Source organism: Tamandua tetradactyla, chromosome 7 (assembly GCF_023851605.1).
Source record: "Tamandua tetradactyla isolate mTamTet1 chromosome 7, mTamTet1.pri, whole genome shotgun sequence".
Classification (NCBI taxonomy): domain Eukaryota; kingdom Metazoa; phylum Chordata; class Mammalia; order Pilosa; family Myrmecophagidae; genus Tamandua; species Tamandua tetradactyla.
In genome coordinates this window covers 7,541,671-7,557,754 of record NC_135333.1, presented here as the reverse complement: position 1 = coordinate 7,557,754, position 16,084 = coordinate 7,541,671, and the positions used below count along the sequence as shown (strand labels likewise).

The 16,084-nt window shown below is 37.6% G+C and overlaps 1 protein-coding gene across 3 annotated transcripts in view; it reads right to left on the bottom strand.

Annotated features, from left to right (window-relative positions):
• Positions 1-16,084, bottom strand: part of MTR (5-methyltetrahydrofolate-homocysteine methyltransferase) — a 183,097-nt gene that overhangs the window by 102,055 nt on the left and 64,958 nt on the right. For all 3 annotated transcript variants that reach the window (XM_077168432.1, XM_077168434.1, XM_077168433.1), the window contains 4 exons: positions 9,116-9,195; positions 4,396-4,508; positions 2,486-2,626; positions 9-194 (listed from right to left, as the gene is read on the bottom strand). In XM_077168432.1, the coding sequence (XP_077024547.1) occupies positions 9-194; positions 2,486-2,626; positions 4,396-4,508; positions 9,116-9,195 (520 nt within the window). The remainder of the gene's footprint in view (positions 1-8; positions 195-2,485; positions 2,627-4,395; positions 4,509-9,115; positions 9,196-16,084) is intronic.

Below are 16,084 nucleotides of genomic sequence, written 5' to 3'. Positions count from 1 at the left end.
TCACTCACCTGGCCTTCTTCATCAAAAGCCATCACTACTACAGCAGCTCCAAATTTCTTAATCTTTCTGGCCTTTTCCAAGAAATCATCTTCTCCTTCCTTCAGACTAATACTATTGACAATACATTTCCCCTGGCAGCACTTTAACCCGGCTTCAATCACAGCAAAATTGGAAGAGTCAATGCACAAAGGTACCTGAGATTAGACAGGAAAGAAAATCACTGAAAGGCTATAAGTTACCACAAATTCCCTTCCAGGGTACTGAAATATTCCCTATTTCTCCTTTAAGAAAACCATAAATAAATAATAGTAGCATGCCAGAGATAGGATTTTAATACACTTGCTCTTAAAATAAAAAAAAAAAGGAGGAATCCAAAATACTAGAGCGATATCATTCTTAGAAGAGAGTCCGTGCATGGGCCAAGAATTTACAACTCAAAGATCATAGTTATTTATCAGAATGAATCAATGAGGATTGCTCAATAATTTCAATACTAGTTTAGCCTTTACAGCCCCTAAACCCCAAGGCAAACATCTTAAATAGAATCCATACATCCGTGACTGGACTCTGGGAGTAATGTTTAACCTCACGTTCTAGGGAACAGTCCTCTAGACAAGTTATTCAAATTCAATTTTCCCTCTAGAAAATCAAGTTTCTGACTGAAACAACAACAACAAAAAATCACATGAGTTTTAACACTGGAAAAGCAAAGTAGATGTAATATACAACAAACAGATAAAACTAAAATAAAGGACAAAATTGAAGTATGCAGATGAGATGATCCTTCCATTTACACAGTTTCAGCTCCAGGAAAGGTGAAAGTAAGGGCTTAAAGGAAGGATTACATTGGTGTAGAGAAATGAAATGCAGTAGCTGATCTAGACCCCATTATTTAAGTTAAGCAATAAATAATTAAGCACCTATTATGAGCTTATAAAGACAGATGAAAAAACAAGTAATGACACTATAAATATCATTGTAAATGCTAGAGCACAACAGAGGCATAGCCTGACATCAAAACATATCCTGGGGATACTAAACCCAGTTTATAAAAGTCAGGAGAAGGGAAAGGGAACGTGCAGGGATAGCTTCCTAGGCTAGGAGGCATTGCAACTGAACACTGAACAAACAGCAGTCAACTCTTCATTGAGCTTCCTGACGCTTAGATATTCAGCCACACTTCAAAGGAAACAAAAGCAAAGAACATGGAAACTAATGATTTTGCTTTTCAAATGCAATGACAACACTGAACCAGTATTTTAAAGAGCTTGCTGACAGTTTAGTACCCCAACCCTTTTGGTGCTGACCACATGTATTTATGTTCTACATCAAATGGTCAAAACTGGCCTCTAATAAATTTTGATAGCAGGTCAAAACCAGGAAGAATAAGAAAGAAATAAGTATTTTAACAATCAGAGCCCTAAGTAATAATATCCTGTTACATGGGGCCCTTCACAGTTAAGAGGGTACTTTCAAATACAAGCTCTCATTTATAATTCTACAACTCATGAATCAGGCAAATCAGCTACAATTATTTCCATTTTAGAGATAAGGAAACTGGGGGCCAACAGGTAATTGACTTGCTGGGGAATATAACACCAATCTTCTGAGTCCCAGTTCAGCCTTCTTCCCACTACTTCCATTGAAATAAACAATTAGAGGCGCCACCTCTAATTGTGACATTATTCAGCTTCTTTGCACCTTAATTTTTCTCTGGCATAGGAGCAATGAGGTTTTCTAATAAAGTGTTTTATGATACAAAGGATGGATTAATGTAATTCAGTTCTCATCACAAAACTATTAACTTAAGCATTTGCTTAAGCCTAATAAAATCTGACAGTCCTACCTGAAAAATGTAACTAGGAAGTTTAAAAAAAAAATAGCACTTCAAAAATCATTTCTTACTACAAATTTATCAGCAGAGAAATGAGGTAAGATTTTTAAAGTTTTTAGAACCCACCTAAAAATTTAAAAAGGACTAAAACAAAAATTAAACTTCACCTTTTAAAGAACAAGTATCTAAGTTGACATAATAAAAATAAGTTGATTTAACATTGTTTTACATATTTGTCTTAATCTTTTAACTCTAAAAAGGTCTCTTCTTTCTGCAATAAGGAAATACAAACTGTGTCACAGGGATGAAATCAATGATTTAGAAGAACAGGTAAGTATATCCTTCAGAAATGGGGAAAGTGGGTTCTTAAGTCTGCCCAGTCACCAGAGGAAGCCCAAACAATTCTCGTGAATCAATCACAGAAGTCTTGGAAACAGCCCAGCTGAAGTTACAGCCTCTTCGAAGTCTGGATTATATAGAAAAGCCTTCTATTAATCAAGAAAGAGGACAATCAGAAACCATTCTGCTCTCAATTAAGGAAAACTGAACACCAGTTTATAAGTTGATAGGTCAATGAGACAATTGGCAAAGTTAAAGGAGTGACAGAGTAAGACACATAAATTCCCTTGATAAATATAAACTTTGTACAACCTTGGCAATGTCAGGTTCAGAAGCAATGAAGTTGCAAAATCTGGTCATTGCACTTTCGCCATCTAGCATACCATCATCCATGTTGATATCCAGCACCTGAGCACCCATTTCCACCTGGACTTTGGCAATACTCAGTGCTTCCTGAGGGAGGAATGAAAGAGGAATAATCATTATTTTGACTTGATATCCCCAGCAGTCCTTTCCAATTATATTAGACTAATTAAAAAAGACTTCCATCTACATTTCAAACCCATGAGGAATGTCTAAAACATCACTCGTTCATATTTAAAAAAATAAAAATGTGCATTCTATAACTTCACAATCTTTTTGGTTCTCCCTTACTCTTCACCTTTTATATGGAGATTGTTATCAAGACCTGCCCATTCTTCCCAAGAGAGCCTCTTTAATAACTTTTCTATCTCCATTGCCTTCATTCTGCATTGATCCTCCATACCCATACCTAAACTACTATAATAACCTCCTAGCCAAGCTTCCTGACACTGGGCCTTCTTTCCTCCCATCAATCATCACAGATAAATCTTTCTTAAACATTTCTTCCACTACATCATTTTGCTACTCAGAATCCACCAAGGCTTATAAAGGATCTCAACTTGTCAGCCTGGCATCCAAGGGCCTCTGTGACCTGGCCCCATCATATTCAACTGTTCTTCCCACTCATCCTGCAATGGCACTATCCACTGGGCAAAGCCTATCTCTGAAGACTTCTGTTAACACCTCTTTGCCCATTTCCACCTCTCTTCCATGGATCATGTCATCTCCTCTGCCTGGAATATCTTCCCCTACCCTTCTGCATTAAGACCCAGCTTAAGTCCTACCTCTTCCAAGAAAGGTTCTTAGAGAAACCATCCAAAACTCATGTATAACTCCTTAGTGTTTGCAAAACATGCAAAGCGTCCATTATGGACTATTAATAGGAGTGACAAGAAAAAAACGTGAGTTAAATAAATTCCAACAGGCTTTTACACTAGAAGGCTTTTCAAAATTTTAACATATTATTATGTACTTTAATCTTCTAAGAATAGGATATGACATGCAGCATTTCCCACATATGACCATTTACAGGATATCTTGTAGGAGCTGCATTCCCTAGAACACATTTGGGAAACACTGCCTATTCTACAACAATCTACTGTCTCTGAACTTCTACAGCAATTGTAATCATTATTGCATGGTTTATTACATGATCATTTCTTAATGATTTCATGAGTTTTAGTCTATTCCTCCAAACAGATTTTAAGATAGGTCTTATATATCCCCCAGACCAAATTTCTCCATTGTTAATGTCATATTTGCATAAGAAAAAAAACACCTAACAGATGGTTCTGGTAGGCCTATTTGGATTAAATTGTGCTCATTCACATAATTACTAAGCCTAAAAAGTCTATGGCTAAAACTATCACAAAACTTTCCAAAGCAAGGGCCTATTTCTTCATTTTTGTGTTGTTGCTTGCTTATTTTAGTCTACAACTAACATATCAATAATACTATCATCAGTCAACGTTTGATGCAGTGATGAGGAATTGAATAAAATTTTCTTGGCTTTCCCTTTCCCTAGAAGGATTTGTGAGAAGCCAAATTGAGGCAAGTTCTCAATTTTTAAAACTCACTTCACAATTGATAGAAATAGCTAGAACCTGGATTCTGTCTCATCCCACTGCATGTCCTGAACACAGTACTTTTTGACGTACATTGACAATAGTAACCTTGATTTTTTGAAGCCTCATCCTCCTAACCCGCCTGTCTTGCGGTGAATATACGTTACCATTCTTCTCATGCTTCCCAGTAGCTCTGCAAATGACACTTTCAAAGGCAGGACCATTTCACTGACATGCTGTCTGGGCAAAAACAAAGGCAGATGCCTTAGGGTGAGGTCTCTCTAAGATACTTACCTCATATTTGCCTGCCATGATGAGGTTAGCAAACCTCCTTGATCCTGCCACATTACAGCGCTCTCCAATGTTAACAAAATTGGTATATGGTCCAATCCTGAAGGGCTCTAGACCTTAAAAGAGAAACATTTTGAAAAATTTCTGAATATGCATATGGATGACATGAGACAGAAAGAAAAGAAATGTTTTCATGAGAAAGAAAAGAAATGATTATATCAGAGCTCATCTGACTAGATAGCTAATGTGGAAACATGCCTTCTTACTTAACAATATTCAAACACAGCAGAGGCTATCTGTTGTAGCTACATTTACCACCAAAACTCTCAAAGACATATTTCAGAGTTTTATCTTGCTTAAATGTCTTTAAAGTGTTGAATCATACCATCTCTGAGATAGAAGGAAAAATTATCATATTCCTATTTAACAAAGAGTCTGGGGCAAAAGCCCCAGAGTTAGAATCAGAAGAGGATGGCTCCACAGCTCTTCCCTCAGGCATTAGCCTAAAACTTAACAAAGCAAGTTTCCTTAATCCTTCAAAAAGTGTGTTTAGAACTTTACCTCATTTTTTTGATTGACAGGGCAAGAAGCCACAATCAACTGGACACGTGCACAAAGGTTTACAAGGAAAGACCTAGGTTGAGACTTGGGAGACAAGTTACTGTGACAGTTCTTCCACTAATGAACTAACTTTAGGTAAGTCACTTAGGATTTTTGTACCTGTTTCCTTTCTTGCCATAGGGTAACTGGATCTGCACTGCAATAGGACAATTAGAGGTAATTATAAGATAATAAATGTGGACATACTACACTGAGATAAAAACACTCTATATAGTCATTGAAAAGGCCATTAACTGTTTTTGTTCTACTCATTATATTTAAAGCATTCAGAGAGGCAGTCTTGTTGAACAGTTACAGTCAGGCTCTGGAGACAGACTGCCCTGAATTCAAATCCCTGCCCAGCTATTACTTACCTTAGTAAACAAGGGGCAAGTTCCTTTGGTTTCTCTGAGCTTATAAAATATAGAGTAAACATATCTATCTTGTAACATTATTGCAAAAATGAAACTACAAAAAGCTGATAAATACAAAATAAATACCAGCAATCATAGCTATTATTACTGTTGTTAATAAGTGATAATGGCTTTTGAATCCTGTGGCAAAACAACAGTTAGAGAAAGAAACAGATATGAGGGAGAGAAAATTAAGAGAAGATTAACTATAATTATGATATAAAATATAAAACTATCCCAGGTAAATTTCTTCAGTGACTACAGAGATGATCACGTACCGCAGTTAAGGCTAACGATTTCTTTTCCATTTGTAAGGGTTTTCAAGACCCTACCCTTTCATACTAGTCTCAGGGTATCCCCGGATCCTTAGTCAGACCCTGAGGTTCAGCAGGAAAGGTAGCAAGAATGCCAATATTTAAATGCCAAAGAGTTCCTAAGTGATCTCTCCCTAAAGCATTTCACACAAAGCACTTCTGATCTATTATGAATGTGAAGTATCTGATTAAAAAAATCATGTTTCTCTCATTTCATTTGTATTTTATAAAAGAACAATTTAAATGAGCATTTTGATGCTATTCTTTTGAAATCTGATTGAAGGTGCTCTTTAAAGCAATTAGAAATATCGCATAAAATTCAAACTGGAGAAAAAGTATCCTTCCATTCTTATATATAAATCCCACAAAATTTCACATCTAAATGGTTCTCTTCCTATGTCAATTTTGGACAATACTGAACATTTTCACTGTCAGACCTTGGTTGAAATCAATGCATAGCTTTAAATTTTAGGGATAAAATAAACTTTCCCACCATATCTCTTTTGATGAGGAAGGGGATGTTACAGCAGTGTGAAAGGATGCATGTACCCTAGAAAAGCTATGTTTTAATCCTAATCCCATTTTGTAAAGGCAGCCGTTTCTTTTAATTCCCTTTAGTAACTGTATGTTTGAAACTTTAATTAGATTATCTCCATGGAGATGTGACTAAATCAAGAGTGGTTGTTAATCGGATTAGGTGGAGTTGTGTACCCATTCCAAGTGGGTCCTGATTAGTTTACTGGAATTCTATAAAAGAGGGAACATTTGGAGAAAGCAAGATATTCTGAGAGAGCAGAGAACACCACAGCACCACGAAGCAGAGTCCACCAGCCAGGAACCTTTGGATATGAAGAAGGAAAATGCCTCCCACGGAGCTTTAGAAACAGGATGCCAGGAGAAAAAGGTAGCAGACAATGCTGTGTTCACCACGTGCCTTTCCAGATGAGAGAGAAACCCTGACTGTGTTCACCATGTGCCTTTCCATTTGAGAGAGAAACCCTTAACTTCATCGGCCTTCTTGAACCAAGGTATCTTTCCCTGGATTCCTTAGATTGGACATTTCTATAGGCTTGTGGGACATTTTTTTGGCCTTAGAACTGTAAACTGGCAACTTATTAAATTTCCCATTTTAAAAGCAATTCCATTTCTGGTATATTGTGTTCTGGCAGCTAGCCAACAAGAACAAATGTTAATCATAAATCATAAATCTCATCTTCTGCCTCCTGGAATACAAAAAGAAGAAAAAGCTAGTCTGAAGAGATGTCTTCTAAATTTCTCATTATAATAAATCCAATGCAGTATATTCTGAGTGAGAAAAAAGGACATTACTTTTGCCATTACTTGTATTTTATTCTACTTTTCTTAGAATAACTTAAGAAAACAAAAATATTTCAGCTTAGAAAGATGTTATATTTTAAGTTACTAGGATGCACAATTTCCATGTGAGTTACTTGTAGATTCTCTAATAACCTGTTTATACTTTTTTGTTTTGCTTAAAAATAACTAACAATACTTCAGTAAAGTAAGGAGGCAAAAATATAAAATTTACAGTTACTTTTCTAACCGTTGGTATGGTGGTTAGGTTCAGGTGTCAACTTGGTCAGGTGATGATGCCCTGTTGTTCTGTTTCTGTTACCTTAAACCATCAGCATGTGAAGATCATCTATGGCTGACTACATTTGCAGTGAGCTAAGGGGAGTGCCTTCTACAATGAGTGAGGTTTAATTTAATTAGCTGAAGACTTAAAGAGAGAGGTCAGAAGAGAGCTCAGCAGCTCAGTATACCTCATCTCAACACAGCTCAGCCCAGACATTTGGAGATACAGAAAGGAATCACACAGGGAAAGCCGTTGGAACCCAGAAGCCAGGAGAGAAGGCCAGCAGATGTCGCTACATGTCTTCCCATGTAACAGAAGAACCTCAAATGAAAGCTTGCTGCCAGGCCATGGTGGCTCAGCAGGTAAGAGTGCTTGCCTGCCATGCCTGAGGAGCCGGGTTCGATTCCTGGTGCCTGCCCATGTAAAAGAAAAAAAAAAAAAGAAAGAAAGAAAGCTTGCTGCCTTTCCTCTGAAGAACTATAAAATTTTAACTAAATAAATCTCCTTATTAAAAGCCAATCCATCTCTAGTGTGTTGCATTCTGGCAGCTTTGGCAAGCTAAGACAGTTGGTATAATGAACTATTTTACTAATGTCATACCTTGTTTAAACATCAAAACTGATGTCTAAAAAGGGTGGCTGCCTACTTCACAGGACTGTTGAAAACCAAACAGAATAATAAATATCACAACTCTTTGGTATTAAATTCTGAGCACATGATAACAATAAATGCAAAATCACAATAATAATATTTTGGGAGCAAACAAAATTTTCTAAGAGATTGCTGCCAATACAAAACTTTCGGTTTTGGCAGATGGGAATTCTCAATAACCAGCAGCAAACCTTACTATTAGAATTATAAGGCTGTGGCCAAGGGTATGCTTTCAAAGCAGCACGCAAGAAAGAAAGGACTATGTTCTAGTTTGCTAGCTGCCGGAATGCAATATACCAGAAACAGAATGGCTTTTAAAAAGGAGAATTTAATAAGTTACCAGTTTATAGTTCTAAGGCCAAGAAAATGTCCCAATTAAAACAAGTCTATAGAAATGTCCAATCTAAGGCATCCAGGAAAAGATACCTTGGTTCAAGAAGGCCGATGAAGTTCAGGGTTTCTCTCTCAAGTGGAAGGGCATATGATGAGCACAGCATCATCTGCTACGTTTCTCTCCTGGCTTCCTGTTTCATGAAGTTCTCTGGGAGGTGTTTTCCTTCTTCATCTCCAAAGGTCGCTGGCTCGGGGACTCTCTGCTTCATGGTGCTGCAGGATTCTCTGCTCTCTCTGAATTGCTTATTCTCTAAAATGTTTCCTCTTTTATAGGACTCCAGAAACTTATCAAGACCCACTAAAATGGGTGGAAACATGTCGTCACCTAATCCAGCTTAACAACCACTCTTGATTAAATCACATCTCCAGGGAGATGATCTGATTACAGTTTCAAACATACAGTATTGAATAGGGATTATTCTGCCTTTATGAAATGGGATTTAGATTAAAACATGGCTTTTCTAGGGGACATGCATCCTTTTAAACCAGCACAGACTACATCAAGTTTACTTCTAACAAAGGATGCTACCTGGTCAAATCACCTGTGTACCTTCTTCCACATTTATACTGAAGTAAATACACACACACCCCACCCCCACCCCCACAGGGAAACAGAGTTATTCACTAGAATTCATTTAGGTGGCAAGAAAATTTTGTATTCTCCTTTGATCTAATAAACAAGTTGCTTGGCACAAATGTGACTACATCCTACAAATGGTTTCTGAAATCATAAGAACCATGTCTTTATGACTTACCAGACAGTAACATATGTCCTTCAAAAACAGTGGCAGGTGGAACTCTAGGCTTACAATTTTTCACAGCTTCAGCAATTTCCCTGAGTTGAAAGAGAAAACTTTCATATCTAATAACTCAGAAAAAACAAATTTAATTAAATGAATTTAAATCTATACAATTAAATCTATTTAACATAATTATGTATATAACTATATACTATATAGTCCCAAATATGCAGCAACAACCAACTATGCCTTTCATTTTCCTCAGTAATGCAAAAATTAGTCTATAAATTTTCATGTCACTGACAAGTCTCCTGTGAACTGTACCCATTTCTGGGCACAGGAAGAGATGTGTAATGCTTTGTGCAAACGCAAACAACAAATTCCCATCCCCTTTCCCAAACCCACAGATGTTCTTTACACTGTCAAATATACTTATGAGATATGTACTTCCTTCTTAATCAATAGTTTTTCTTTAAAAAGGACTTCAGCTTTGAGCCTTAAGCAGTAACAGGAGAGGGGTTACTAGCAGCATAGGGAATTAAGTCCTGTGAGTCTGTTTTTTTACAAACATAGTAAATGGTGGGAGGAGCACAGACTATTAAAGCACTAAGTTCCAAAGTAATTATTCCTAAAATTTGCTTTCATTTTACTCATTAATACCTTCCTTAACTGTATCATAAGCTTTGGTGAATCATGTCTTTGATTAACCTAAAAAATTCTGGTTACTCCATTAAATTTAACAGGACCAGTAAGAATTCCTCACTTTGCTGACGTCCAAACTAGTAGGTATTTCTCAAAGTAAAAATGTTAAATATATATGTAATATGTATAAACAGATATTTTTAAAACAACTGCTATTCTTAAAAAGGAGATAACCTTAAAAACAAAAGAGAAGATGCAGAGTGGAGTGAAGTTAAATTCATTCCTGCTCTGTGGAACAGGAAGAAAATGACTGGGATTGTGCATGGGATGTGAGTAAACAATCAGAGTCTCTAGGGTATTTCTGGGAAGAGACAGGTGGGGGGACTGGGAAGAGGACAGCAGGTTGTGTCAACTGACCATGATCCCCACAAGGGGTAGGTTGTGGCATGAGAGGAGATGTGATCGGAGAGAACTGATCGTCCCTCCACTCCAGCCTGCACCAGCTGCTGGCTAAGGACCTCTCCCAGTGCAGATCCATAATTGACAGTACCTGTGGGAACCCAGGAGACAGACAAGATAGTCCACCGTGGGCGGGGCCAGGTCTCAGGGTGCTGGGAGCAACTGCCTGTCCAGGAGCTGGGAATAGCTGGCCACACAGGCACAGTGTCTGGAAGACCCACCTGGCACCGCACGTCAGCTAATCCCTAGGGCGCTGGCCAGTTCCCCAATCCTGAGGGCCCAAACTGGCGGTCTGGACAAACCCCGTGTTCACCATGTGCCACCTCCTGCAGTACAGAAGGGGCAACCTGAGGAAGAAGTCCTTCAGGCACACCACAGGCTACAGAGAAATAGTAAGTGCAGGCCAGTCACTGCAGTTGGGGAAGGGGAAACTTAAGGGGAGGAGGTACCTTGGGATTACCTACTGCAGGGGACAATGTATAAGTGCATGCAGACTAACGATCTGCCCAAGTTTTTATTTATTTTTTCCTAATATTCTTTTTTCTTTCTCCCTTCTTTTTTTGGCATGTGTAGGCTCCAGAAAGAACCTGGGTCTCTGGCATTTCAGGCAAGAATTCTACCACGGGCCACCCCTGTACTGCTCTCCCTTCTTTTTTAAAAGCTTTTTTTCTATATATTTTTTACTAGTAGTATAACTGTCTTTTATTTTTATATATATTTTACATTTTAACTGATTAATTTTTATTTCTTATTTCATATAGTATTTTTATTATTCTATTTTATTTGACTTATTTTTATTATTTTTTTCCTTCTTATTTTTTTTTTTCTTTAAACTGTCTCTCCCTTTGATGGGCACCAGTCTGAGTTCACTTCCAATATATACTGGAGTCTTCTGATTCTGGGACCTACCACTGTCGAGGTGTGCTTTGCTATTGTTCCACATTTTTATTATCTTTCTTTGGGAGTGCATGGGCCAGGAGTCGAGCCAGGTCTCCTATCTGGTGGGCAACAGTTTACCACTGAAGTACCTATACACTGGCCTACCTTCTAACAGAACCTCAAGTTGAACTGCATCCCCTACATGATACCTGAACCTTGAAATGGCGGGGAAAAACTGACACACCAAGTGCAAAAAGAAATCAATGCAAACTGGAGCTGAAGGGACACAGATTGTGCAACAGGACTGAATATAAAAACTCAGAAATGGACAGCACAACACTACCTAATTGTAATACAACTATGTTAAAACACTGAATGAAGCTGAATGTGAGAATGATAGAGGGAGGAGGGCTGGGGGCATAAATGAAATCACAAAGAAAGATAGATGATAAAGATTGAGATAGTATAATCTAGGAATGCTTAGAGTGTATAATGATAATGACTAAATGTACAAATTTAAAAATGTTTTTGCATGAGGAAGAACAAAGGAATGTCATTACTGCAGGGTGCTGAAAACAGATGGTAATTAATATTTTAAAATTTCAACTTATGTGTGAGACTAAACCAAAAAATGTTTATTTGGTACAAAATTTATATTTTGACTAGTGCATCTCCTAATATAACTTATGTAGATAGTTGGCTGAACAACGTAAGTACATGGAACCTTGGGTAGGACATTAGATTTTATTGGTTTGTCCAGAGTGATGCCCCGATGAATCCCAGAGTGATCTGATCAGTGAGGAGAAAAGTATTTGCAAAGTCCCCTTCGGGGAATGGTGAGAGCTGGGAGAAATTCAACTTCCCCAAGTTGAATTCTTGATATTCTCACAAGCAGTGTGGACAACCAAAGCTATAGGCTGAGCCCTCAGTCTTGGGGTTTGTTCATATGAAACTTAACCCCACAAAGGATAGGTCAAGTCTACTTAAAATTTAGGCCTAAGAGTCACCTCCAAGAGAGCCTCTTTTGTTGCTCACATGTGGCCTCTCTCCAGCCAACATGACGAGCAGTCTCACCACCCTCCCCCTCTCTGCGTGGGACATGACTCCCAGGATGTGGACCTTCCTGGCAACGTGGGACAGAGATCCTGGAATGAGCTGAGACTCAGCATCAAGGGACTGAGAAAAACCCTAGAATGAGCTGAGAATTAACATCAAGGGATTGAGAGAACCTTCTCGTCCAAAGGGGGAAGAGTGAAATGAGACGAAGTGTCAATGGCTGAGAGATTCAAAACAGAGTCGAGAGGTTATCCTGGAGGTTATTCTTATGCATTAAATAGATATCACCTTGTTATCCAAGATGTAATGGAGAGGCTGGAGGGAACTGCCTGAAAATGTAGAGCTGTGTTCCAGTAGCCATGTTTCTTGATGATGACTGTATAATGATATAGCTTCCACAATGGGACTGTGTGATTGTGAAAACCTTGTGTCTGATGCTCCTTTTATCTACCTAGTCAACAGACGAGTAGAACAAATGGAATAAAAATAAATAATAGGGGGAACAAATGTTAAAATAAATTCAGTTTGAAATGCTAGTGATCAATGAAAGGGAGGGGGTAAGGGGTATGGTATGTAAAAATATTTTTTTTCTTTTTCTGTTTTCGTTTTATTTTTCTGTTGTCTTTTTATTTCTTTTTCTGAAATGATGCAAATGTTCTAAGAAATGATCATGATGATGAATATGCAACTATGTGATCATATTGTGAATTACTGATTATATATATCTAGAACGGAATGAGCATATATTAAGGATGCTTGCGTTTCTTTCTTGTAATTTTTTTAATTGATAAAAAATTATCAAAAAAAAGAAATCAATGCAAAACCAAGTAAACACAAAGGTTTATATGAGCGAAGGAAAACAACTTGCAAAATAACCATATCAAGATAATCAAATTTCCCAACCACAAAGAAAAGCACAAAGCACATGAAGTTTCAAGCAGAAACAGCCCAGCCAAACAACCAAATCAAACCTCTAGAGGGGACACAGAATATGGAACTACTCAAGGATATTTATAAAGAAATAAAGGATATCAGGAAGACACCAGAAGAATATGAAGAAGAATTTGAAAAATTAAATAGAAAACATAGTAGATCTCAGAATTTAAAGATAAAGTAGACCACATTAGAAATATACTAGAGACACGTGATAGAGTCGAAGAAGCAGAAGGAAGAATAACTGAGCTAGAAGACAGAACAACTGAACAAGAGCACATAGAAGACATGGTAAGAAAGATGAAAAAAATACAACTGGCTCTTAGGGGAATGATACAAAACAAGAGGCACACAAAAATAATCATTGGTTTTCCCAGAAGAAGAAGACAACAGTAAAGGGCTAGAAAAGTTGAAGACATAATCAGTGAAAACTTTCTACAGATTGATTACTCTTTCGATACAGCTGCAAGGCTTCTCGGACTTCACCCAGCCAGGCATTGGCAGAAACAGGCTTGTTTGAGAGCTTCTCTGTAACCTGAGAGGGGTGGGCCCAGCTCAGGTGGAATCACTCCCCCAAGGAATTCAGACCTGAGGGTCTGGAAAAGGAAGCAATTAAAGCCAGCCTACATTCTCTCCTGTCTCCACCATGCCCCCAGCAGGGAGAGTCTGCTGAAGTTAAAGGTACCACATCACCTTACCCTGGTGGGACGTGCAGGCAGAAAAGCGCCACATACTGGGCAAGACAGGAAAAACACAGAGTCCAGAGACTTCATAGGAAAACCTTTTAATCTACTGGGTCTCACCCTCAGGGAAAACTGATGCAGGTGACTCTTTCCTACTGAGAGGTGACCAGCTTGGTCTGGGCAAATCTGACTGGGGTCAATAATACATAAGCAGACCCTCCTAAGGGGTGGGGGAAAGGTACCATACAGTCAGGGCAAGAAACAAAACACAAGAACTGAAAAATTCTGGTCTATTAAACAAAACCTAAGCTAGAGGACTAGAATAAGCTGAACTGAATGTCAAAGAACAGATAGACAACAAAGTCATCCAGCAAGAAATTCCTAGGAAAAACAAAAAGTGAAAACAATCTCCAGAATAAACTAATTAAGGTAATTAAATGCCTAGATGCCAGCAAAAAATAACTAATCATATTAGGAAAACTGAAGATATGGCCCAGTCAAAGGAACAAACCAACAATTCAAATGAGAAACAGGAGTTGAAACAATTAATTCAAAATGTACGAAAAGACATGGAAAATCTCATCAAAAATCAAATCAATGAATTGAGGGAGGATATAAAGAAGGCAAGGAATGAACAAAAAGAAGAAATTGAAAGTCTGAAAACCAAATCACAGAGCTTATGGGAAAGAAAGGCACAGCAGAAGAGATGAAAAAGCAATGGAAACCTACAATGTCAGATTTCAAGAGGAAGAAGATAGGATTAGTGAACTGGAGGATGGGCCATCTGAAATCCGACAAGCAAAAGAAATTAATAGGGAAAAGAATGGAAAAATATGAGCAAGGACTCTGGGACTGAATCACAACAGGAAGCACATGAATATACGTGTTGCGGGTATCCCAGAAGGAAAAGAGAAAGGAAAAAAAGGAGAAAAACTAATGGAGGAAATTATCACTGAAAATTTCCCAACTCTTATGAAAGACTTAAAATTACAGATCCAAGAAGTGCAGTGTACCCCAAAGAGAATAGATCCAAATAGACATACTCCAAGAAACTTACTGATCAGAATGTCAGATGTCAAAGAGAAAGAGAGAATCTTGAAAGCAGCAAGAGAAAAACAATCCATCAGATACAAGGGAAGCCCAATAAGACTATGCACAGATTTCTCAGCAGAAACCATGGAGGTGAGAAGATAGTGGGATGATATATTTAAGATAATAAAAGAGAAAAACTGCCAACCAAGAATTTAATATCCAGCAAACTTGTCCTTCAAAAATGAGGGAGAAATTAAAACATTTGCAGACAAAAATTCACTGAGAAAATTTGTGACTAAGAGACCAGGTATGCAAGAAATACTAAAGGGAGCATTAGAGACAGATAAGAAGAGAGAGAGAAGAGAGAGGTGAGGAGAGAAGTATAGAAATGAAGACTATCAGTAAAGGTAAAAAGAAGAAAAATTAGATATGACATATAAAATCCAAAAGGCAAAACGGTAGAAGAAAGTACTGCCCGTACAGTAATAACACTAAATGTTAATGGATTAAACTCCCCAATCAAAAGATACAGACTGGTAGAATGGATTAAAAACAGGACCCATCTATATGTTGTCTACAGGAAAAGCATCTTAGACCCAAGGAAAAACATAGGTTGAAAGTGAAAGCTTGGGAAAAGATGTTCCATGCAAATAAAAATCAGAAAAGAGCAGGAGTAGCTATACTAATATCCAACAAATTAGATTTCAAATATAAAACAGTTAAAAGAGACAAAGAAGGACACTATGCATTGACAATAGAAACAATTCAACAAGAAGACATAACAATCATAAATATTTATGTACCAAGCCAGAATGCTCTAAAATACATGAGGCAAACACTGAAAAGAGAAACAGACACATCTACCAAAATAGCTGGAGACTTCAATTCCCCACTCTCATCAATGGACAGAACATCTAGACAGAGGATCAATAAAGAAACAGAGAATTTGAATAATACAATAAATGAGCTAGACTTAACAGACATATATACAACATTACACCCCACAACAGCAGGATACACCTTTTTCTCAAGTGTTCATGGATCATTCTCAAGGATAGACCATATGCTGGGTTACAAAGCAAGTCTCAATAAATTTAAAAAGATTGAAATCATACACAACACCTTCTCAGATCATAAAGGAATGAAGTTGGGAATCAATAACAGGTAGAGGGCCCGAAAAAAAATTCACAAATATATGGAGGCTCAACAACACACTCTTAAACAACCAGTGCATCAAGGAAGTTACTAGAGAAATCAATAAATATCTCGAGGTAATGAAAATGAAAACACAACATATCAA